Raw genomic sequence first — 24,563 nt, 5'->3', positions numbered from 1 at the left:
CATAACACAGTGACTTGTCATACAATGGTTGTGACGATCAGATGGTATTTGGAAAGGCCAGGATTGTTTTCAGATTTTGACACGTGCCATTTTCACAAGTTGAGTGTGTGTTAGTTTGGTTTAACGTCGCTTTTAATAGTATGTCAGATATACCACAGCGTGTCAGTTTGATGTGAGGGGAAAACTCGAAGAGATGCAGGATTTCACTTTGGCGTCGCCCACAAGCACGGGTATGGTGCTGACAAACCTAGAAACATACTCAGGGCAAATCCGGGATTCGAACCCACGATCATAGGTTTCTGGCACGCCTTAGAAACTCCACTCAGCCCAACGATAGAGGCGCCTTTGACGACTGGGCCACCCGTGCCCCGCTGACAATTTTAAGGGATGAGACAACGTCATCGGTTGACGACATCACCTACCAGGATCTCCGTGATGCGACACTTGAGTCCAGTCGAGTTGTAGAAGTTGTCTCCATACACGAAGGTGGCGAGACACGTGCTGTTGGCGACGTCACACAGCCCGTCACGTGACAGTCTCGTGACACGTGGCGGTAAGTTCAAGTTGACTGAGCAGTCATCTTCCACAAACCCAGAGTCGCATGTGCAAATACCTGAATACATATACTAGCACACTGCTGACAAAATAAATACGCACGTTTTTATTGTAACTTTACGAAGCACATAAAACAATCAGTTGTGTAATGATTATTGATCAAATGAGGTGAGGTGAAATTAGGACATATCTTATCTCTCACACACTGCACATGTCCACTACACACACACAGACATATCTTACCTCTCACATACTGCACGTGTCTACTACATACACAGACATATCTTACCTCTCACAAAGTGCCCGTGTCCACTACACCTCTCACACAGTGTACGTGTCCACCACACACACATACATGTCTCACCTCTCACACAGTGCCCGTGTCCACTACACACACAGACATGTCTCACCTCTCACACAGTGCCCGTGTCCACTACATACACAGACATGTCTCACCTCTCACACAGTGCCCGTGTCCACTACACACACAGACATGTCTCACCTCTCACACAGTGCCCGTGTCCACTACATACACAGACATGTCTCACCTCTCACACAGTGCCCGTGTCCACTACACACACAGACATGTCTCACCTCTCACACAGTGCCCGTGTCCACTACATACACAGACATGTCTCACCTCTCACACAGTGCCCGTGTCCACTACATACACGCAGACATGTCTCACCTCTCACACAGTGCCCGTGTCCACTACACACACGCAGACATGTATCACCTCTCACACAGTGCCCGTGTCCACTACATACACAGACATGTCTCACCTCTCACACAGTGTCCGGGTCCACTACATACACAGACATGTCTCACCTCTCACACAGTGCCCGTGTCCACTACACACACAGACATGTCTCACCTCTCACACAGTGCCCGTGTCCACTACATACACAGACATGTCTCACCTCTCACACAGTGTCCGGGTCCACTACATACACAGACATGTCTCACCTCTCACACAGTGTCCGGGTCCACTACATACACAGACATGTCTCACCTCTCACACAGTGCCCTTGTCTACTATACACACAGACATGGCTCACCTCTCACACAGTGCCCGTGTCCACTACACACACAGACATGTCTCACCTCTCACACAGTGCCTGTGTCCACCACACACACAGACATGTCTCACCTCTCACACAGTGCCCGTGTCTACTATACACACAGACATGGCTCACCTCTCACACAGTGCCCGTGTCCACCGCACTCATTGGGACATTTGGCTTCTTGAAGGATAGCGTCTCCTACTGACATGGTTGACCCCGGCTGCGCCTTCTCCCAAACCTCCGTATTGACGTCGAGGACGTTGACGCACTGTCCTTTGATCAGCTCCAGTGCGATCGGCACCCAGTCTGTCGTCCCGGTAAGCTGTCGAGAACAGGTGATGGAGTCTTGCGTTCTTCACTATCTTGATATCATACTTACACGAGCATTATTTTTGTTTGTTTGTATTTTAACGCCGCGCTCAGCAATATTCCAGCTATATGACGGCGGTCTGTAAATAAGTCTGGACCATACAATCCACCGATTAACATCATAAACATAGATCTACGCAATCGGGATACGATGACATGCATCAACCTAGTCAGCGAGCCTGACCACCCGATCCAGTTAGTCGCCTCTTACGACAAGCGTGGGTTGCTGAAGACCTATTCTACCCCGGATCTTTACGGGCGACCAACAACAGTAACGCTATAGCGATGAAAACGAGGAGTGGGGTTTGTCAAGTTAGTTAGTTACTGGTTTGGACGGTAAGTTTGCAGTGCTTCGGCGACTGTTTTCAGCCTTTTAACATTTTGATAACGTTTGTATTTTTTTTATCCACAACCAAATTATGAAAGGAGCCGAAATTGTATTTCTGGAACAAATAGTATTTTTTGGTTTTTAAAGAATTCCACCACAAAATCAAATGTTCGATCCCTCGTTTTTATCTAAAGTGGATTATTGTTTGTTCATGGTTTGCCTGCGAAAGATTTAATTAGTTACAAACCGCCGTAAAATTGCTGACTGTGGCGTTAAACAGCATTCATTCGCTGAAACTACAGTCTAATTCACTATACGTCCTCTTCCCGATGCAAGGGCGTTAACTGACTATAAATCTTCAGTTTTCACCCTTGCCGAACTAGGCTAGAATTTCCATTCTTGATCGTAGCGCCACTGGTTGCTATTACGAGTTATGTCCCTTCTTATTAACCAATCCGATTCACCTGTATTATCATTTGCATTTGATTCAAACAAAATGGCGGCGTCCAGTCAAGACGATCTGATGGATAATCAAGATCTATATTGTAATAAAACGGGTCTTACCCTGCGAAGTGAATCAAATCAAGTTGGCACCTTGATTAAAAACATGAATAGATTTGCATAATATCTGTCGACGTCCATAATTGCAGCCTAGTTGGCAAGGATGGAAAGTGGACTTTGATAGTCGGTTAACGCCCTTGTCAAACGGGGAGTCAAGTTCGTAACGAGAATTTGACTTGACTATGCATAGATTCGTTAGTCCAGCCAATATGTTATTCCGGAATTCCAGCCTAGTTGGCAAGGATGGAAAGTGGACTTTTATAGTCAGATAACGCCCTTGTCCTTGCCCCGGGAAGATGACTATGTATAGAATTTGCCTTGCCTTTGTTTGGTGGATTCGACTGTTACTGGAAATGATAGAACTGTATTGGGACAATGAACATGAACTAAATTAGCAGAGTCGACGTCAGCACTTACCACGACGTCGGCAGCACAATCGTCGAGGACGCTGCCAATTGTGACGTCAGGCAGCTCCACACACTTGTTGAAGGAACGGTACTGGCGGAATATCTCCAAACATTTGGCTCGTGCGGCAGTCTTTGTCCAGCTGCTTCGCGCCACACGCTAAGAAAAGGAATAAAGGTGACTTTACCAGTATGGTTCTAAACTGACTTTTGGCATATCCCTTTGGCATATCCTTTGGTGTGTGTGTGTGTGTGTGTGTGTGTGTGTGTGTGCACACACTTGTGGGTTGTGTCTGCGGGGTGTCTGTGTGCACTTAAAATGCAAACTGACACTACATATTTTGCGAGACAATTTGGGCTTCTTTGCCAAGTTTTCAAGAAAATGTAACTTTTGTCACCAAGTGATATCGTTACTGTTCATATGTCAACATGCTTCAATAATCGAGTACGCACTCCTACACCCCGGCGCAATTTATTAACCGGAAGTTAGGATCACCCTTCTAAGATTGTGGGAATATACATTGCGTCACAATGGTTATGGACTGCCTTCGTGGTCAAGTGGTAGAGCGTCTGCCCGGAGAGCGGAAGGTCAAGGGTTCGATTCCCGGACGCGTCATACCAAAAGACGTTAAAAGATGGTACTTGTTACCCTGCCTGGCGCTCGGCATTGAGGGTCAAAAACAAGGACTGGTTGGCTCAGGGTCTGAATACTGAGTCTGAGTGAGGATTCATGTTAAACTGCGGCATGGTTTCTCAGTGGGCTAGCACTATAAAATCTTCAAAATCTTTGATATGGGAAAACATTATTTTATTCATTGAGGTGAATTCCGACCCTTACGTACCTTGACGGGTGGAGTGTCATCAATGACGTCATCATAGGGTTCGTGTTCCTCCATGAGATGCAGGTCCCGGCGACGACGATGCTCGCATGGTTTCGACGTCCATTTGATGTTGGAGCAGCTGTAGGCTTCCCTCCAGTCGCAGGTGACGCTGCCCACGAAGGCAGCATGCCCGGGGCTGCGGTTGTTTCTAGCGCAGAGACACAGGTAGGCGGGAGGGTCCACCACCCCCGGGGCGGCTTGGATGAACGCATTACTACCCCCAACGTTACTATGACTACAAACAAACAAGACTGAAAGCTAGTGGAACCTTGTGAAGTCAGCACAAACCTAGAGTCAATGAGTGAGTGTGGTTTTACGCCGCTTTTAGCAATATTCCAGCAATATCACGGCGGGGGACACCAGCAATTGGTTTCACACACTATACCCATGTGAGGAATCGAACCCCGACCTTCTGTGTGACGAAAGCTTTAAACACTAGGCTACACCTCTGTGCAGCATATACGTCGAGGGAACGGATGACCCAGTCGTCTAAGTCGCCTCAATTCGCAGTGTAGAGTTGCGTCCCTTTGACGTGCCATAAATTGGTTGGTTGGTTTGTTGTTCAACGCCGCACTCAGCAATATTCCAGCTATATGACGGCGGTCTGTGAATAATCGAATCTGGACCAGACAATCCAGTGATTAATATCATGAGCATCGATCCACGCAATTGGGACCGATGACATGTATCAACCAAGTCAGCGAGCCTGACCACCCGATCCCGTCAGTCGCCTTTTACGGCAAGCATGGGTTGCTGAAGACCTATTCTACCCCGGAATCTTCACGGGTCGACGTGCCATAAATATCGGATGCTGGGTTCGAGCCTCATCTGATTATGTTCCTTGGTTTGTTACCACCAGACCGGTGCCCGTGGATTTTACTAAATTGGCTAACTTCTGATATCTGGAGCCCCTAGCTCTTTGCTCCACATTTAAAGGCCGTGATTTATTTACAGTTCTGTTCAAGGCCCTGTAAGACCCAACTCAGACTGCAAAACCACATTAAAAATCCTATTTAACTATAATAAATCATAACTTCTAATTTATCTGTCGCCTATTAAATGTGGCGTGATATTCTAGGACATATGCATTAACCTCTGATTCACACTACAGACCCTAGGTCATCGCGAGTGACCAAAACATTGATGCTTGACAGCATTCGTAGCGAAATTTGACAGTTGACAGTCGTCAAGGGCGTCGCGACTCGCTTGTTGCGGGTTCGTGTTCCAAATAGGCCACGATTTTGTAAGCACAATTCCAACAGGTTAGAACTGATCCCAAACACTCTACTGCTCGTGGTAAGAGGTGGCTAAATTGGACCGGATGGTTAGTTTCGAGGACTCGATTGTGTTACATGGCAGTGTGATTTATTGTTAAACAATCTTGTAACTGCATTACACAGTGTCTCTTAAGATTCAGTAGAAGTTCAAAGCATTGTGTTTTGACAATGATTAGTAGTTAGGAATGTAGTACGTACTATCTAATGTAAGATTTTGTTTGTTTTATTTGTTTGTTGTTCAACGCCGCACTCAGCAATATTCCAGCTTTATGACGGCGGTCTGTAAGTAATCGAGTCTGGACCAGATTACCCAGTGATTGACATCATGAGCATCGATCCGCGCAATTGGGATCGATGACATGCAAGTCAGCGAGCCTGACCACCCGATCCCGTTAGTCGCCTTTTACGACAAGCATAGTCGCCTTCGGCAAGCATGGGTAGCTGAAGACCTATTCTACCCCGGAATCTTCACGGGTCTCTAATGTAAGAAGTGGTGTGGAAGTTACTATATTTAGTTAAATATTTGGAGTCAAGTGTAATCTAGAATCGTCCGGAACAGCTAGACTACTCCAACAGTATAGAAACTTTTAGGAGGTATTTAGACCATAAAAGGGGGCACGTGTGTGCCTCTTTCATCTCACATTTCATCTCACATTACATCAAGACCAGCGGTTGTATAAAGATCATTGTTTTCACCCTTGATATCCAGCCAAAGCCTATTTTGGAAGCTGCTAGGTAAATATTATTATCCTTATAAGCATTGCCATAACCACTGTATATTATTCTGCCATTGCGATTGTATTGCCATTGAATTTTGTACTGCCACCCTATCGTGTATTGTCATTGTAACGGCTGTGCAGTAACTTGTATTGATTTGTAAACCTAATAAATTTTATAATACAATGGTTATATGTATTCCATTTGTTGGTTGTTTGTTGGTTTCACACTGATTTATTTTACGTATAGATTTCCGGGTTAACGTATTGTTTCACTTAGGAAGTGGACACGTAACAATTGATTGCTTGTATTCGTGCCCTGACAGCGTGGGACCTGTCGGTGATAAGATCAACCCCAAGTCTGTCTAGCCAAGAGTCCATTATTTACAAGCCTTTGTAATATCGCTGGCATGTTGTTGACTGCCGCCGAAAACAATAAACAACAAATAGCATTCCTGTCCTCATTCTCATCTCTTTGGTTTGTTTGTAATTTAACGCCGCATTGAGCAATATTCCCGCTTGTAAATAATTTAGTCTTGGCCAGTGATCGATATTGTGAGCATTACTGAGCGACAACAAAGGTACATGGACAAACAATCAATCAAAGTCACCTAGTCTGAACACCCGACCAACATAAGTTGCCATGGCCCTTTTCTAACCCCGAATCCACACACAGTCATCTTTTTCCCGAGGCAAGAGAGTTAACCGACTATACAAATCCAGTTTCCAATCTTGCCGAACTAGGCTGCAATTATGGAATTATATTTTGGCTGGACGAACGAGTCCAGTCAACGAAATCGACGTCCGGTTCGTAAACAACATGGATTTCAACACGAAGTTTATTGGTCGGCTGCAGGATTTGCAGAGCATGTGTAATGTCAACTGGGCGTCGACAGATATTTTGCTATTCTTTTCATGTTTGATGCACTTCGCTGTCCGGAAGACGTTGTATTACAATATATATCTTGATCATTTTGCCCGTGCGCAGCCATTTTGTTTGAAGGAAATGCAAGTAATATCAGAGGTGGAATCTGATTGGTCAATAGGAGAGGCATAGGAGTGACATAACTCGTAACCGCCACCATCGAGCTCAGAAATTTCAGCCTAGTTCGGCAAGGGTGGAAATTCGAATTTTACAGACAGCTAACATCCTTGCCTCGGATGACACGCAGTGATATTTAACAGAAACACTGTTTGAAGCGACGTTTAAAACAACGCACAGTCTCACTTTGATTCGTGACCAGACACAGAAGCAAAGAGTTGGCTTACAGATATCGTGAGGCCAGAGCTGTGTTGTCGTCGGATGATCTCCCGTTGAAGTTCCCGCACAGGCCTTCCGTGTTAGCCACGTCTGCTGGGGAGGCGAAGATCTGGATGTCGAGGCGGTTAAGGGATGTGTAAGAGAACTCCACCTTCGTTCCTGTCGGCATGACAACCTAAAGGGACACGTGCAAAAATTGAGGGAATTGGGGTATTTAGGACACATCCGTTGTTGTGGTTTCACACAGAAGTGACGCCAGTCACAAGAATTTGAAACCGACCGCGCACCATAACCGCGCATTGTTGAAGTATTGTACGCTTTTCAAGACCTGCTCCGGAAACGAGCACTACCCCAATTTTCATGTTGCCATGGAAACACGAAACATATTTTCTTTTAGAAAATCCCAAACTATCAATAGGCACCAGTTCACCACAAGACTTATCTTTTAAGCCATGTTTGTACGGTTTTCAGAATCTGCTCCGCAAACGAGCACTTTCGCCATTTTCAGCCTAAGACAAAGTTGTTGCCAAGGAAACACGAAACGTATCTTTTAAAAAAACGACAAACTGTCAAAAGGCATCAGTTTACCACTAAAGACCTGTTAAATCAAAGTCCAAGTATAGTGAAGAAATATTGTATTGTTTTCAAGATGTGCATCGGAAACGAGCACTATCGCCATTCCCAGCCTAAGTCGAAATTGTTGCCATAGAAAAAGATTGACTTCGAAAAATCGAAACTGTCAATAGGCACTGAAACTGCTCCCGAGTGGATTGTGTTCATTTTAATTAACCCCCACCCCTGCCCCCACCCCCCTTAGGCTAGTGGTTAAAGGCAAAGTAGACACAAAGACTGACGGTCTTGCTTGACAACGGTATATCTATACTGAAACGTCGCCTTTACAGTATTAAAGAAGTTGTTATCCAGATTTTGTCTTCTTTGTCATCCGTCAACGTCAATGCCTGACAAAGAATAGTGGTTAGAGGGTTCGAACGTCTCGCTGAAGGTCCGGGGTCTATTCCAATTAGCGGGACGATGTGTGAAGCCCATTTCTGGTATACGGCGCCCTGTCAACCAACCTGATATCGTCTTCCGGAAGATATTTGAGAGACCTCGAGGTAGCTGTTGGGGTTGCATCCGTCTCTCTTGACGATCCACTGATTCATACACGCGTACACCATGAACATGTCTTTGCCGGCGTGGATGGCGATTGCACAGCTACAAGTGCCGTAATGACATGTTTCTGTCTTGGTCATAACCTGCACACACAAACACAGTGGTTAACGACACCTTGAAAACCTTATCAACATCAAAAACCTGGGCGGGGCGAGGATTTAAAAAAAATGGGGAAGGGGAAAGATTGCCTAAAATGTACAATAACACAACTTCTGAATGATAATAAATATTTTTTGATCACTACAATCGTCTGATTATTTTTCAAAGATATGACCTAGTCATAATAAACTCCTAAATTCGTTACACGTTCGAAAGAGTAATTTGACTTTACATCAAATTATCCACTGCGAGTGTGTTTGTGACGTCATCACGTCATGGATTATTGGATAAGACAAAATTTACGAGTGTCGGGAAAAAACATCGTGCAATAAAGACATATTGGAGTTATGGATTTTGTAATAATAATTTGTAAAAAGTGGTATTAAAGTCAGATTCATACTGAGACATTATAACCACAGACTGCTTTGTTTGTTTCATTGTCACATGACACAGTAGATGGGCGTTGGGCGAGAAACACTGAAAGATGCCATTTCATCCCTGGTGTATTTGTTTAGAAAGTTGTCTGTTGGTAAAAAATCAAACAATTTGGTTTTAACATATTCCTGTGGTCAAATATGATGTGCTTTTCCGGTTCCGTACAAATGATGTTATACAACTAATGGGAATACGTGTCACAATCTGATTGGTTGAACATCGTTTGTGAACAGAAATCGAAGCCGGAAATCTTGAGCACTGAGTCTCTCTTCGGTCCGAAATTCTTTTTATTTTATTTGTTTGTTTGTTTGTTGTTTAACGTCGCACCCAACAATATCCCAGCGATATGATGTCGAGCCTGGACCAGACAATCCAGAGATTCACATCATGAGCATCGATCCATGCAATTGGGACACAATGCATCAACCACGTCAGCGAGCCTGACCACCCGGCCTCGTCAGTCGCCTTTTACGACAAACATGGGTTGCATCATCTTCCCAAGGCAAGGGAGTTAACTGAATTTCAAAGTCCAGTTTCCACACTTGCCAAACGTGGCTCGAATTTTTGGGGTCGATCGTAGCGCAGCCAGTGGATATTACGAGTTATGTCCCTTCTATACCTCTCCTATGGACTAATCAGATTCAACCTCTCGTATCACTTGCATTTACTTCAAACAAAATGGCAGCGCCCAGTCAAGACGATCTGATCTATAATCAAGATCCATAGTGTGATAAAACGGGTCTTACATAGCGAAGTGCATCAAATCACGTGAGCAACTTGATAAAAAACATAAAAAGGTTTGAAAAATATGTGCTGTCAACGAGTTGGCGGTGCACATGGTTTGCAAATCCCCCAATCGACCAAAATCTGCATGCCAGCTTACGAACAGGATTTCGATTTCGTTGGGCGATTTTGATTGGTCTAGTAAATAACAACAAAAATGAGTACAATTATGACATTAATGAAATATGTATCCATTTTCTGACATGTAATTATAACGTTAGTTTCAAGGCGACAATAGCATATATACAAGAAGACAGGGTACACGTTAAAACTGGCGATTTAGTAAAGCACTTTGGCTGTATGACGCCACTCAACCTTACCGACAGGGGTTTATGAAGGTGACGGTACAATGTGTACACACCAACAGCAGTAGTGTCGTAAGATCTGGAAAAAGGCAGAATAATTTCTATATGAATGACTTGTAAAAATAGCCATGATAAGAATAGAAGAATTATGACAACACACATGCTTCAACACGATAAACTTCGCCTCCTTGTATACGTCTTCCCGAGGCAAGCGTGTCCACTAGCCTATATCAAAGCCCAGTTTCTACCCTTGCATCAAGGCCACCTCGCACAGATCACGAGTTGTGCCCCTTGTACAGCTTCACAAAGATGGCGACTACCATAGTCGACGGCCTATTCGATCAGATAAAGAAAACATTCGCGATTTTATCCCTGGGGAAGGGGGGACGGGGGTTGTTGGTTGGTTTGAAAGATGAAAAAGACATATTTATGTCAACAGGGACAGGAAGCGGAAATCACTTATATACGAAGGGGTACCAGTATGTTGACTTTGTGAAACGTTCTCTGATTGGACTATCGATATATGTGCGATGGTCCAATCATATTAAGCACAGGTAAGTGGGCTTCATGTGGCAAGGGTGGAAACAAGACTTTCATAAACAGGCTCGTGAACGCTCTGGCCTCGGGAAGATGCCTCGTAAACACCTCCTTATAGAACCCAATTCCTTCTTCCCACACGGAGGTCATGTTGAAATATATAACAGTAATGGAAGTATGACGTGTTCTAATTGAAGATAACGTGTCTTATGATACCGTTATGTACTTTACAGATGTAGTGTTAGGTAAACACATTCTGAAATGTTCATTTTTCATAATATATTAGATTGTGGGTCATGTTCATACGAACTATACTTGAATTTAATACCTCCATGGCGGTCAAATTTGATTTTTTTGACGGCCACATGTCTTAATTTATTTGGAATGTCATAACCTACAACTCTACCAAGTTTCATGACCAGTGAAGATCTGGGGTAGAATAGGTCTTCAGCAACCCATGCTTGCCGTAAGAGGCGACTATGCTTGTCGGAGGAGGCGACTAACGGGATCGGGTGGTCAGGCTCGCTGACTAGGTTGATGCATGTCATCGTTTCCCAATTGCGTGGATCGATGCTCATGATATTAATCACTGGATTGTCTGGTCCAGACTCGATTATTTACAGACCGCCGTCATATAGCTGGAATATTGCTGAGTGCAGCGTTAAACAACCAAGCAACCAACCCAAGTTTCATGCTTTTATCAAGGAAAATGTGAAGGAAGACAATGCCTGAGTGAAACGGACTGTGTTCCGCACAGGGCCAAATGATTTGCAGCAATGTTTGTTTTGCATTGACACTTACTCAAAATAGTTCCTGGTAGGTGATCTCACTGGCCTATTTATAGGATCGTGATAACAAGAGTCTCGGGTTGGTTTATCACATCGATAACACTATCAATTATATGAGAACTTACATGATATTGGTCTTGCGGAACTACAAGTTGCCGTTTGGAACCAAGTGATAATATGTGATAATATATTTTCACCTTTCATCAAGCGATATATATATTTATTTGTCGCCGGCACTTACCCTCCGTCAAATGTGTTGATGTGGACGTCTGTGTGAGCTCTGCACTGATTCCTGACCACATTGCGGTTCCTGTCTGTCACATGTGTCTGGAAGACCAACAGCAGAAGACTTGTTCGTTTTATATTTAACGCATCTTCCCGCGGCTGGGGCTTTAATTGACTATGAAAGTGCAGCTTTCCCCCTTGCCGAACTAGGCTGGAATTTCCAGGCTCAATCATAGCGCCACCAGCGGCTATTACGAGTTATGTCCCTTCTATGTCCATCCTATTGACCAATCAGATTTCACCTCCCATATCACTTGCATTTGTTTCAAACAAAAAAGCGCCCAGTCAAGACGATCTGATAGATGATAAAGATCTATTTTGTAATCAAACGGGTCTTACCCCGCGAAGTGCATCAAATCACCTGAGCACCTTGATTAAAAACATGAAAAGAACGGCCAAATATCTGTTCACTTCTAGGTACACATACCGAAATCTGCTCGTTGGAATCCATGTTGTTTAATAATATTAAGGCTATTTGTTTAATCCACATGAGGGACATGCTCAATCCGCAAATACAGCATATGTACATATAAACAACAGACAGGTGACAGTAAGATAATAAAAATATACACATTCAGTTGTAGCGTTCAAAAAGGTATGTTTTGAGTCCAGATTTCAACACAGTGATACTAGGTGCACTAAACCGGATGTCTAGTTCGTTACGCGATTTTGATTGGAGTACGCATAGACTCGTTATTCCAGCCAAAATGTAATTCCGGAATTCCCGCCTTGTTCGGCAAGGCTGGTAACTGGACATTCATAGTCAGCTAACGCCCTTGCCTCGGGAAGATGGTTAAACGCCGCACACAGCAATATTCCAGCTTTATGACGACGGTCTGCAAACAATCGAGTCTGGACCAGAAAATCAACGTAACTGGGAAACGATGACATCCATCAACCACACCATCGTGTAACCATTAGGCAACCCTACCGCCCCATGGGAACTGCAAGCGCATACAAGACGTCACGGTTGTAGCACAAAGTCTTGTTCAAAGTACAAACGAAGGTATGTCAAACGATCACTGGTTTCGTGCGTAACGCTTGGCAGATGTTGTTTAGCATTTTCTTTTGGCGTAACTGCCATGTAGGCCAAAAGGCTATTGCTAACACACAACTTATAAAGGTAATTAAAAGCACAAAAAACACCTTTAACGGCAATACTTTTGATTAGAGTCTGCCTCGTTCGCCCAATTTTCAATTTTCATAATGTTACGAAATGCAGTCATATGTATCAAACCGCGAAAAAATTAAACAAAGTACAATTTCGGACATAATTTATATTCGGCCAAATCCAACTGCTTTCAGTTCGAGGCTATACTTACTAGCATGGGTATGGAAACTGAACCCTATCTTGCCTGCCTTTTTTAAAAAGCGTCAACTCAGCCCCTGTTTCTTGGAACAATTAAAAAAACAAAGCTCTGCCTCGTACCCCCTACCTCCCGATTATCAATATATTAATAACTGACCTGTATTTCCGGCAGTTGGTAGTGAGACCAGAGTGGGAGGACCTTGCTGTAGTCTGAAGACTTGAGTCTGAGGACAGCCGGGGCCACGGGGTTCCGGTCGCGGCCGTTGGTAATCGCCGTCACCCTCATGGACTGGGGGCTGTTCCATCGACTTCCGTCGAAGCTGAAGCCACACAGGCCGGGGACGTTCACGCTGGTCGGACCGGACACCCTCGCGCACGTGGCGTTAGCGGAGGAGACGGTGCTCTCGAAGTTGATGATGCAGCTGAATGGCACGTCGGTGATACAAGGAACGGGTATAGTAGAGGTGAAGGTCACGGAGACTGAGCTCCCTTCCGGTATAGTGTTGACGGGATTGGTTATCTGAGGTTGAAGGATCATACCACTGATTCAAAATTGCATTAACATGGGTGCTCCCTTTGCATAACATTTGAGATTACCTTCACATGCTAACATACCTCCAAGTTCAATATATATCTTTTCTACAGAGGATAGGTATTAAATAATATTCTAAAGATAAAATCTGATAAATTCAACTCACACAAACACACATAATAATCATCCTTTTAAATGTCCTCTGCACTATTCTCACAATCTTACTCACTTTTATTCCAGCAAAGAAGCCTTCACTGGTGAACGTCTTGCTTGGTATTCCGCTCGCTGTTGTTTTGGCTTTAAACGAACACTTCACCTACAAGCGAACAAAGTCATACAGCTTTCGGCCGCAGTTTTAAAGCTTTTCTCGGGGTGCTTTTCATGCTTGTAAAGTTGATAACGTCATGCATAGAATTCGTTATAAAACGACGAGGGACATTAATCACCTTTGCACATGGAATTAAACGGCGATGTTCCTTTGGGAAAGTTCAGTTGATCGTTTCGTTGTTTCAAAATAAATGTATGCAGTGCAATGAGTGAGTGAGAGGGTTAGTTTGACGCTGTTTTCATTTATTAGTTAACGTCGTTTAGCACATTATGTACGCAGATGCTGTATAAGTGCAATCATCATCATCATTGTCGTCGTCGTCGTCTTCATCATGATCATCATCGCCGTCGTCGTCTTCATAATAATAATAATAATAATGATGATGATGATGATGATGATAATAATAATGATAATGATAATAATGATAATAATGATAATAATGATAATAATAATAATAATAATAATAATAATTCACGGTGTGACATCGTATTGTGGAATAGAATGCCCAAAGTGAAGCGACTCCTTTGCCGTTTCACAGTTGAAGCCCACAAGTTAGGAACTCGTGCTGACAGTCCAAGAATTGCTATCTAAGTGAATCCCGGGTTCGAATCCCCATCTACCGTACGCGTGCCACTGACTCACAGCGTGAACTGACCTACCGTCATTGGGAGCTGCCACCCAGCCTCCTGTATCAGGACGGTTGTCTGGTAGTACTGGGAGCTCGGAACATCGCGATAACTCTTGATTAGATGGTTGTCAATGTACCAGTCGACGTCGTACACATACGTTGTTGCTGTGTCGTGCAGGCGGGTGCAGTTGAAGTGTAGTTTCCGCCCGCTGACGTCTCTCAACTTGTGGGATTTCACCCATGGCCGCACTTCCGCTTTTACGCTTGCCGACAGATGTGGAATCGAGGCTGATCAAATAAAGGACGATTCAATGCAAATCATTTAAGTTATTCAATTTATTATTTTCAATTAATGAATAGATTAGAATGAAAGCGAAATATTAAACTATATGTATGGGAAATATGAAATCCCATGTTCGCACAATGCCTTTGATAATTAGCTGAAATAGAAAAAAGAAACAGTGCATATTTTTGACATGTTCTCGTGGAAACAAATCCTTGGTAATGAAATAATTATTGTTGCCAGGTGGTTACCATGGTTACTCACTTGTGCATGGTTGGTACCCCGTTATGGAACTTTGACCTGGTGGGCATTTCTCCAAGTAATCTACAAGGTAACGGTGACATTGTTGTAATATACCTTGGGGTATTGCATTGTAAGCAATATATTAACACTAAATATCACCAAGGAGGTCAATCATGTCTGTATCATTTGGGTTTCATGAAAACAATACACCTGTCAACGTAAAGCTCGTTATGATACAGAGCGAGTGTAGTCTAGCGGTTAAAGCGTTCGCCCGGGTTCGATTCCTCACATGGGTACAATGTGTGAAGCCTATTTCTGGTGTCCCCCGCCGTAGTATTATTGGAATAAATGTATTTCTAAAAGCGGCGTAAAACCATCCAATTGAGTGACTGACGTTATGAAAAACATTGTAAGGATTTGAGTGAAAAGTCACAGTTGGTGTGTATGTGGTGGCCCCATTTGACGCACGTCTTCACGGTTACTGGGGGCACGGGTGGCCCAGTCGTCTTAGGCGCCGCGATTCGATGTGCAGAGTTGCGTCCCTTGGGCACGCCAGAAACCAATGATTGTGGGTTCGAATCCGGGTTCGCCCCGATTATGTTTCTAGGTTTGTCAGCACAATACCCGTGCTCGTGGGTTTCACCGAAGTGGTAAACGTCTGAGACCTGCATCACTTCTGTCTTTCCTCCCACATTAAGCTGACACGCCGCGATATAACTTGACTACTGTTAAAAGCGGCGTTAAACCCAACTCACTCCCTCACTCACTCACTCACGGTTACTACTTTGGCGGAACCGCCGAGCACAGTGCTGCCAAACAAAGGATCCATATCAGGATGAATCTATGATTTGAAGCCTCGTTCACAGGATCCTGGCGAGGTAAAGAGCGCCTTGCACCACCAACCATGCATCATATCATCATATACAGTCAGATCGAAGGTGACATGGACACAGGTGATTCAGCAATGGAGAAAACATTTGAAAATCTGTTGATTCTTCCTCCCGAAATCTTGAGAATATGTTGATTCTACTTCCGGAAAAAATGGGAATCTGTTGATTCTTCTTCCGGAAACTTCCGGAAATCCCGAGAATCTGTTGATTCTACTCTCGTAATCAACAGATTCAAGTGATGTCTCCGATTTGAACCAGGGTATAGTTGAGATGTAATTTCTCTATAATCTTGCATAATGACCTGTAGTTACGTCAGTTTTACACGTTCAGGATTGCCAGTAAATTCATGCCTCAGAACTAACTGCACCAACAAGAACATGATGTCTTCGTTACGGTTTACACACAGGTGTATGGCGACTCACCGAAGCAGTATTTCCCGGGGCAGCCGCTAAGCTTGTTGAGGAAGTACACACGGTATGTGCCGCAGTTCTTCACCCTCACCTGGAGCTGAGTCTCGAAGCACCCGATTATCCCCCTTTGGTAGGCCGTGCGGTTGACCACGCCCTCAGAGGGGGCTGGGATGGAACCTGTAGAGTGTTAGCAGACCAAGGTTGATAAAAAGTTTTACAATGCAAATACACCAATGTTTACCAACTAACACGGTACTAATGACGCCCACTAATAACGTCCACTAACAACAATGTTTCCCCTAACAACGACATATCCTCTAACAACAGTATATCCCAACAACAAAGTATTCCCTAACAACGACATATCCCCTTTCAACCTAGTATATCCCAACAACAATGTATTCCCTAACAACGACATATCCCCTAACAACAGTATATCCCAACAACAATGTATTCCCTAACAACGACATATCCCCTTTAACACAGTATATCCCAACAACGATGTATTCCCTAACAACGACATATCCCCTAACAACAGTATATCCCAACAACAATGTATTCCCTAACAACGACATATCCCTTAACAACAGTATATTCAAACAACAATGTATTCCCTAACAACGACATATCCCCTAACAACAGTATATCCCAACAACAATGTATTCCCTAACAACACTGTGTCTAGTAACAGTGTATTCTCTAACCTCAATGTATCCTGCAACCACACTGTATCCCCTAACAACACTGTATTCCCTAACAACACTGTATCCCCTAACAACACTGTATCTCCTAGCAATAACACTGCCCCTAACAACGACATAGCCCCTAACAACATTGAACCCACTGACAACACTGTATCGCCGCACAACATTGCAGATTACCAGATCCTGCCAAAGCAAAGAATTCAGAACAAAAGTGGTTCATACAATTGACTTCCAGTGCTTCAAATTAAACGCCTTGGTAATGTAGAATACATTTGACGAGACTTGTTGAACAATGTCTATCGGAAATTGCAGGTATAAACAGTCATCGGCCCAGTTTAACAGAAACAATAGCGAGACAACCAAACAATGTTGTAAAATGCTGCACCTCGTGGAGATGTATGTGTCAGCTAAACCCATCGTGTCTGGTTAGAATTAAAGTAAATCCAAAAAAATATTCTCACAGCTCTCGCCAGTTACTAATAAAACACTTGGGAGCAAATAAATACAGATCAGACTGTCTACCTGCTCGCTATTACTACAATATATTACTCTGTCGGGATTACACAATATTTACTCAGTTGGGAAACCTGTGATTAAGGCTGTTGTAATATGTGATAACACTGCGAAGAGAGACCACCCGGGGTGCAAGGCGAATAATTACGACAGCAGCAAAATACTCACCGTTCATCCAGACGGGGAAGAGCGTCCCACAAGCTGAAATCTGGGGACAGTGAGAGTAGAGATCCCCAGCCCCGGAACCATCAAGTCGATACCTACAGGTGTTGATGTGAAACAGATAACAGTGCATCTAACACCTTCATCTCCGTTTGGGAGTTGGGGAGGAGAGTTTATATTTTGACGAATGTTCTATAATATCGCTGTATATCGTAGGACTCAAACTCATGAAAGAAATATATAATATAAACTCATAACCCTTTCATGTAAGGGTATTATTTATAACTAAACTAGCAGGTATGGATCAAAGATTTAAAGAAAAAGGGGAGTGGAGGTCAACTTCGGCAAATTTGTCAGTGTGTGCGTGCGTGGGATGTTTTTTCACATTTCAAAAAGGGGTCTGTGGCTACAGCTAAACAAGGGCATTACTACAGCTAAACAAGGGCAATACTACAGCTAAACAAGGGCATTACTACAGCTAAACAAGGGCAATACTACAGCTCAATCAGGATATTGTTACAGCCACATTAGGACATATAAGGGCATTACTACAACCGAACATGGCTTTACTACAGTTAAACAAGGGCATTACTACAGCCAAACCAAGGCATTGTTCCTGCTAAGCATGAACAATAGTTAAACTAGGAATTAGGGCATTAGTATTGCCAAGATAGCTTTAATTATTGCCAAGAATGTGCATTATTTACAGCTAAGGAAGAGCTTCATTACAGGTAGGAAAGGGCATTATTAATAAAAAAGACAATATTACTGTCAATAAGGTGCATTATCATTGATAAGCAACGACATTAGTTCAGCTAAGCAAGGGCATTATTGCTACTAAACAAGGGCATTGTTACAACTGAATACGGGCATTTCTACAGCTAAACAAGGGCATTACTACAGCTAAACAGGGGCATTACTACAGCTAAACAGGGGCATTACTACAGCTAAACAAGGGCATTACTACAGCCAAACAAGAACATTACTACAGCTAAACAAGGGCATTACTACAGCCAAACAAGGGCATTCAGATAGCGAAACAAGGCATTAATAGAGCCAAACAAGGCATTACAACAGCTGAACAAGGGAATTATTACTGCTAAGCATGGACAATAGTTTAACTAGGAATTAGGGCATTAGTATTGCCACAATAGCCTGAATTACTGCCAAGCAAGCACATTATTACAGCGTGTTGCATTACTCGGCCTCTTTCGGCATATTCCGCTAATGTCGGTCGTGTTCCTACTTTACCAGTTGTTTTCATCCGGCAGGTAGTGGTCGCACTCGGCCTGTTCCGTCTGAGACAGGATATAAGTGTACACTCGCTTGTCATGCTGCAGTGTCTCGTGGCTCAGACAGGGGTCGCTCTGACCTGCAATACCATCTGCCGTTAACGCGGGACTTCAAACAGGCCGAGGATGGTGAAGAACATTGCAATCTTTATCAAAGGAAGCACCAGTTCCCCTAGACTATCGTTTAGTCTCTGCACATATACTATTTTGATAGAAACAAGCTTATACATTCAAATCGAAAAGGAGCCCCAGTGAGATCAGAGTTTCAGAACCTGGGGAAATCTAGACTTGCTTCATTTACGTCTACAGCAGTACAGCAGGGGCTTGGCGGGAGGGACACAATAATATTGTTTAGGGGCTGCGAGACAATGCGCCGTCTTATAGACGTGCCAGCATCTTATGGTCATGGGTTCTAGACAAACTAGACAAACCATACCCGTGATTGTGGGTTTCACCAAAGTGGTAAACATCTTAGACTTGCATCGCTTAGGCCTTTTCTCAAAACTGAAACGCAGTGATATAACAGAATGTTGTTATAAAGCGGCGTTAAATCCAACTCACTCACTTATATTAACTAAAACACACAATATAACACAGCATTATGTGAGATGAATTATAAAGATAACGAGAATACCCCAATTTGATCGGTTAATAAACGTTAACAGCCCTGAAATCCTCTGGACGCTTCACTGCGTATGAATACGTCTCTTTGATTAATATGTACCTAACATAACATTCGGCTTGGCGACAAGAAAACCGCCGGACATTCTGACATTTGAAACCTTTAGTTTCAAGAAAATACCGAATACTAAGTTTCATCCTCAAATCTGAAAACACCTAATGCTTGTCTCCTATGAATATATATTAGACCATAAGGAAGGGGTTAAACTGACCATTTAAACCATTGAACATCGGATCCGTGTGGACCTATTTGTTTGTTGTTTAACGCCGCACTCATCAATATTCCACCAATATGACTGCGGTCTGTAAATAATCGAGTCTGGACCAGAAAATCCAGTGATTGACATCATGGACATCGATCTACGCAATTGGGATACGATGACATGCATCAACCAAGTCAGAGAGCCTCACTATCCGATCCCGTTAGTCGCCTCTTACGACAAGCATAGTCGCCTCTTACGGACCAATTTGAACTAGGACCTGTTTGAACCATGGCCAACATTCAAAGAATCTTTGCGCCTAAAATAAAACACCATTGTTTCGTTAATCATATTTTAAAAAGATAGTCGGGTACTCTATGCGTAACTATGACAACACAGCGTGAGTTGTCCCTGTGTGAATTTTCCATGTCGACGTAGCAGAAGACGGATTCGTTGGCCTTCCTCGTGGACGTGGGTTCAGTTCCCGCTGGCGACACGCGATTTTTGTGAAATTGTTCTATTAAGGTAAATGACGGGGAAATGAAACGTTCCGTCAATGCTAAAGGGTGTTTAACTAACTATTCAAAGGAATCATAGTTTAATGCAAAAAAACATGCATAATATAGCATGGACATAGAACATAATGATAAGAACTAGAAATATACAGTGAAGTGTTCATGAGGGTATATACTGACCACTGCACAGGCTCATCAATACACTCAGCGCTACTAGGCCCGGCGTCGTCAGCAGCGGTCTCTCCATTGTCTCTGTCTACCGGGAAGTAGTGGTGCGTGTTTTATACTGCAGTACAGACAGAGATTACGCTTTGTTGTTTATCATGCTAACACCAAGGGGCCGACAGCGTTACTGCGGAGTGGAGCTTCATGGTTTAAAGGAAATCATCGAGCGATACCCACAGGCTTGAAGATTTATATAACATGTGAAAAATACCACTCAAAACGTTAAAGAACACCCATTTTGTTTCTTTTCACAATAGTTAATCTGTCACGCCATGACAGGTTAACTATTGATATAAAAAGTCGAGTGTTCCTTAACTTCTCTTAAGTAGTATGTATACGTCATGATCGAATTCGATGTCAGTGCGCGGTACCACTTTAATAACACTCGTTAGGATCTATATTGAGAAAAAGCCTAGTGATGCTAAAATTATCTCAATTATATGTGCGTCGTTTTGGATTAAGCAGCACTTTGAAAGAGGTGAGGTGGTGAGGTGACTACCTTAGTGTAAACCCACTTGCACACTGGGATAATAGTATGGGATATGCCGCATGGTGTCAAGAGTGTTGTGGTCCAGGGTACGTGTAGTGGTTGGCCGCTCCTGGGCTTCCAGATTGTCATATGCTATAAGTAAACCGGAGAGCAAAAGAAACACAATACCTCTCAGTTGATTTTATCATATGTTTGATTTTCAATTCAAAGCATCTTATGTTAGAGAGATTATATCCAAAACAATTATCAGTACTTGGGCTTAGTCAGCAATTGAAGAATACTTCCACATGATTTTAATTGTATCTAAACCTTCTAAAAATTAAAAAAAATAAACTTTACGCATAATACTACACAACAACTGAAAGGTATGTTAAGACATTTTATCTTTGAAAAAATCAATAGATTTCCTTTTCTCGGCTCAAGCATACAACTTTTCGAACACGGTAGGGATTATGTGGTTGCAAATTCTTGTCTTACCCAAGTCTTTATTTAACCAATTTATTTTTACACAAAATTGCCCCGCCACATATTACTTTTTACAAACAGTTGCAGAAATGAGTGATGGTTAGAAAGACATAACCAAAGTTAACAAAAGTTCTTGTAATTTTCAATTACATAAAAACAAACTCTGTATACTTTCCTTTGACACTCAGTTTGTTTGCCTTAAATTTTCGGTAACATTTAGAATCAATGTTAGTGAGAATTCACTAATATTTTCCGTCATTGAATAAATGGTAACAATTCAATACTGAAACTATCAGTCTGTGAATATCGAGTCTGGACCAGTGTCTTGAGTCTGCATCGGTGTCTTGAGTCTGCACCAGTGTCTTGAGTCTGCAACGGTGTCTTGAGTCTGGGCCAGTGTCTTTAGTCTTGGTCAGTGTCTTGAGTCTGCACCAGTGTCTTGAGTCTGCACCAGTGTCTTGAGTCTGCATCGGTGTCTTGAGTCTGGGCCAGTGTCTTTAGTCTTGGTCAGTGTCTTGAGTCTGCACCAGTGTCTTGAGTCTGCATCAGTGTCTTGAGTCTGCACAAGTGTCTTGAGTCTGTGTCAGTGTCTTGAGTCTGCACCAGTGTCTTGAGTCTGGGGCAGTGTCTTGAGCCTGGGCCAGTGTCTTGAGTCTGCCTCAGTGTCTTGAGTCTGGGCCAGTGTCTTGAGTCTGTGTTAGTGTCTTGAGCCTGGGCCAGTGTCTTGAGCCTGGGCCAGTGTCTTGAGTCTGCCTCAGTGTCTTGAGTCTGGGCCAGTGTCTTAAGTCTGTGTCAGTGTCTTGAGCCTGGGCCAGTGTCTTGAGCCTGGGCCAGTGTCTTGAGTCTGCCTCAGTGTCTTGAGTCTGGGCCAGTGTCTTGAGTCTGTGTTAGTGTCTTGAGTCTGGGCCAGTGTCTTTAGTCTGGGCCAGTGTCTTTAGTCTGGGCCAGTGTCTTGAGTCTGCACCAGTGTCTTGAGTCTTGGTCAGTGTCTTGAGTCTGCATCGGTGTCTTAAGTATGGGCCAGTGTCTTTATTCTTGATCAGTGTCTTGAGTCTGCATCAGTGTCTTGAGTCTGTGTCAGTGTCTTGAGCCTGGGCCAATGTCTTGAGACTGGGCCGGTGTCTTTAGTCTGGGCCATTGTCTTTAGTCTGGGTCAATGTCTTGAGTCTGCACCAGTGTCTTGATTCTGTGTCAGTGTCTTGAGTCTGGGCCGGTGTCTTTAGTCTGTGTCAGTGTCTTGAGTCTGTGTCAGTGTCTGAATCCTGGGTCAGTGTCTTGAGTCTGGGCCGGTGTCTTTAGTCTTGGCCAGTGTCTTGAGTCTGTGTTAGTGTCTTGAGTCTGGGCCAGTGTCTTGAGTCTGGGGCAGTGTCTTGAGTCTGTGTCAGTGTCTTGAGTCTGGGCCAGTGTCTTGAGTCTGGGCCAGTGTCTTGAGTCTGGGCCAGTGTCTTTAGTCTGGGCCAGTGTCTTGAGTCTGCATCGGTGTCTTGAGTCTGGGCCAGTGTCTTTAGTCTGGGTCAGTGTCTTGAGTCTGCACCAGTGTCTTGAGTCTGGGGTCTGGGGCAGTGTCTTGAGTCTGTGTCAGTGTCTTGAGTCTGTGCCAGTGTCTTGAGTCTGCACCAGTGTCTTGAGTCTGGGCCAGTGTCTTTAGTCTGGGCCAGTGTCTTGAGTCTGCATCGGTGTCTTGAGTCTGGGCCAGTGTCTTTAGTCTTGGTCAGTGTCTTGAGTCTGTGTCAGTGTCTTGAGTCTGTGTCAGTGTCTTGAGTCTGTGTCAGTGTCTTGAGTCTGGGCCAGTGTCTTGAGTCTGCACCAGTGTCTTGAGTCTGGGGCAGTGTCTTGAGTCTGGGGCAGTGTCTTGAGTCTGGGCCAGTGTCTTGAGTCTGGGGCAGTGTCTTGAGTCTTGGTCAGTGTCTTGAGTCTGGGTCAGTGTCTTGAGTCTGTGTCAGTGTCTTTAGTCTGTGTCAGTGTCTTGAGTCTTGGTCAGTGTCTTGAGTCTGGGCCAGTGTCTTGAGTCTGGGCCAGTGTCTTGAGTCTGGGTCAGTGTCTTGAGTCCGTGTGAGTGTCTTTAGTTCGGGCCAGTGTCTTGAGTCTGTGTGAGTGTCTTTAGTCTGGGTCAGTGTCTTGAGTCCGTGTGAGTGTCTTTAGTCCCGGCCAGTGTCTTGAGTCTGTGTGAGTGTCTTTAGTCCGGGCCAGTGTCTTGAGTCTGGGCCTGTGTCTTGAGTCTGGGCCAGTGTCTTGAGTCTGTTTCTGAGTGAATGGTGTTTAATGCCAGTCAGAAATTTTCAAGCAATCTCGGTGTCGTGTATATACTTGAATCTGGGTCATATCATGAGCACGTTGATAGACCAAGTTACCGACACTGAAAACCCGATCCAATTTAGTCGCCGCTTACGGCAAACAATAGTGTGCTAAAGGTTGAAGAACTTTTACGTTAGGGCTAAAGTAAGGGTTAACGTCAGGGTTAGAGTAAGGATAAAAGGAAGGATTGAAGTAAGGGTTAAACTAAGAGTTGAAGTAAAGGTTAAAGTACGGATTAAAGTAAGGATTAAAGTTAGGGTTAAAGTTAGGGTTAAAGTAAGGGTTAAAGTAAGGGTTAACGTTAGGGTTAAAGTAAGGGTTAAAGTTAGGGTTAACTTTAGGGTGAAAGTGAGGTTTAAAGTTAGGGTTAACATTAGGGTTAAAGTAAGGGTTAAAGTTAGGGTTAACTTTAGGGTGAAAGTGAGGTTTAAAGTTAGGGTTAACATTAGGGTTAAAGTAAGGGTTAACGTCACTTTGTGTGGAGACACTGTGTGTACTTCCTGGTACGTCGTTCGTGGTATCAGAGACATTCTTGCCTCGCTCAGTAACACTAATCGCCGTCCAACACTCGTCAGTT

General features: G+C 43.7%; 1 protein-coding gene and 1 pseudogene across 1 annotated transcript in view; one reads left to right on the top strand and one right to left on the bottom strand.

Annotated features, from left to right (window-relative positions):
- Positions 1 to 20,758, bottom strand: part of LOC139447775 (von Willebrand factor D and EGF domain-containing protein-like) — a 29,639-nt gene extending 8,881 nt beyond the window's left edge. Inside the window, exons 1-16 of the mRNA XM_071229270.1 lie at positions 20,692 to 20,758; positions 19,075 to 19,195; positions 17,830 to 17,921; positions 16,457 to 16,621; positions 15,166 to 15,225; positions 14,650 to 14,906; positions 13,892 to 13,978; positions 13,288 to 13,650; positions 11,778 to 11,863; positions 10,227 to 10,290; positions 8,493 to 8,672; positions 7,425 to 7,591; positions 4,124 to 4,397; positions 3,295 to 3,441; positions 1,752 to 1,941; positions 423 to 613 (exon numbers count right to left, since the gene is read on the bottom strand). Coding sequence (XP_071085371.1) covers positions 423 to 613; positions 1,752 to 1,941; positions 3,295 to 3,441; positions 4,124 to 4,397; positions 7,425 to 7,591; positions 8,493 to 8,672; positions 10,227 to 10,290; positions 11,778 to 11,863; positions 13,288 to 13,650; positions 13,892 to 13,978; positions 14,650 to 14,906; positions 15,166 to 15,225; positions 16,457 to 16,621; positions 17,830 to 17,921; positions 19,075 to 19,195; positions 20,692 to 20,758 — 2,511 coding nt within the window. The remainder of the gene's footprint in view (positions 1 to 422; positions 614 to 1,751; positions 1,942 to 3,294; positions 3,442 to 4,123; positions 4,398 to 7,424; positions 7,592 to 8,492; positions 8,673 to 10,226; positions 10,291 to 11,777; positions 11,864 to 13,287; positions 13,651 to 13,891; positions 13,979 to 14,649; positions 14,907 to 15,165; positions 15,226 to 16,456; positions 16,622 to 17,829; positions 17,922 to 19,074; positions 19,196 to 20,691) is intronic.
- A 527-nt stretch (positions 20,759 to 21,285) lies between these two features.
- On the top strand, positions 21,286 to 23,927 carry LOC139448839 (uncharacterized; annotated as a pseudogene).
- Positions 23,928 to 24,563: the final 636 nt, after the last annotated feature.

The sequence above is a fragment of the Haliotis cracherodii genome, unplaced genomic scaffold, assembly GCF_022045235.1.
Source record: "Haliotis cracherodii isolate W230 unplaced genomic scaffold, xgHalCrac1.p SCAF_7, whole genome shotgun sequence".
Lineage (NCBI taxonomy): Eukaryota > Metazoa > Mollusca > Gastropoda > Lepetellida > Haliotidae > Haliotis > Haliotis cracherodii.
Note: the sequence above shows the minus strand (reverse complement) of the source record. Positions and strands in the feature narration are given on the sequence as shown.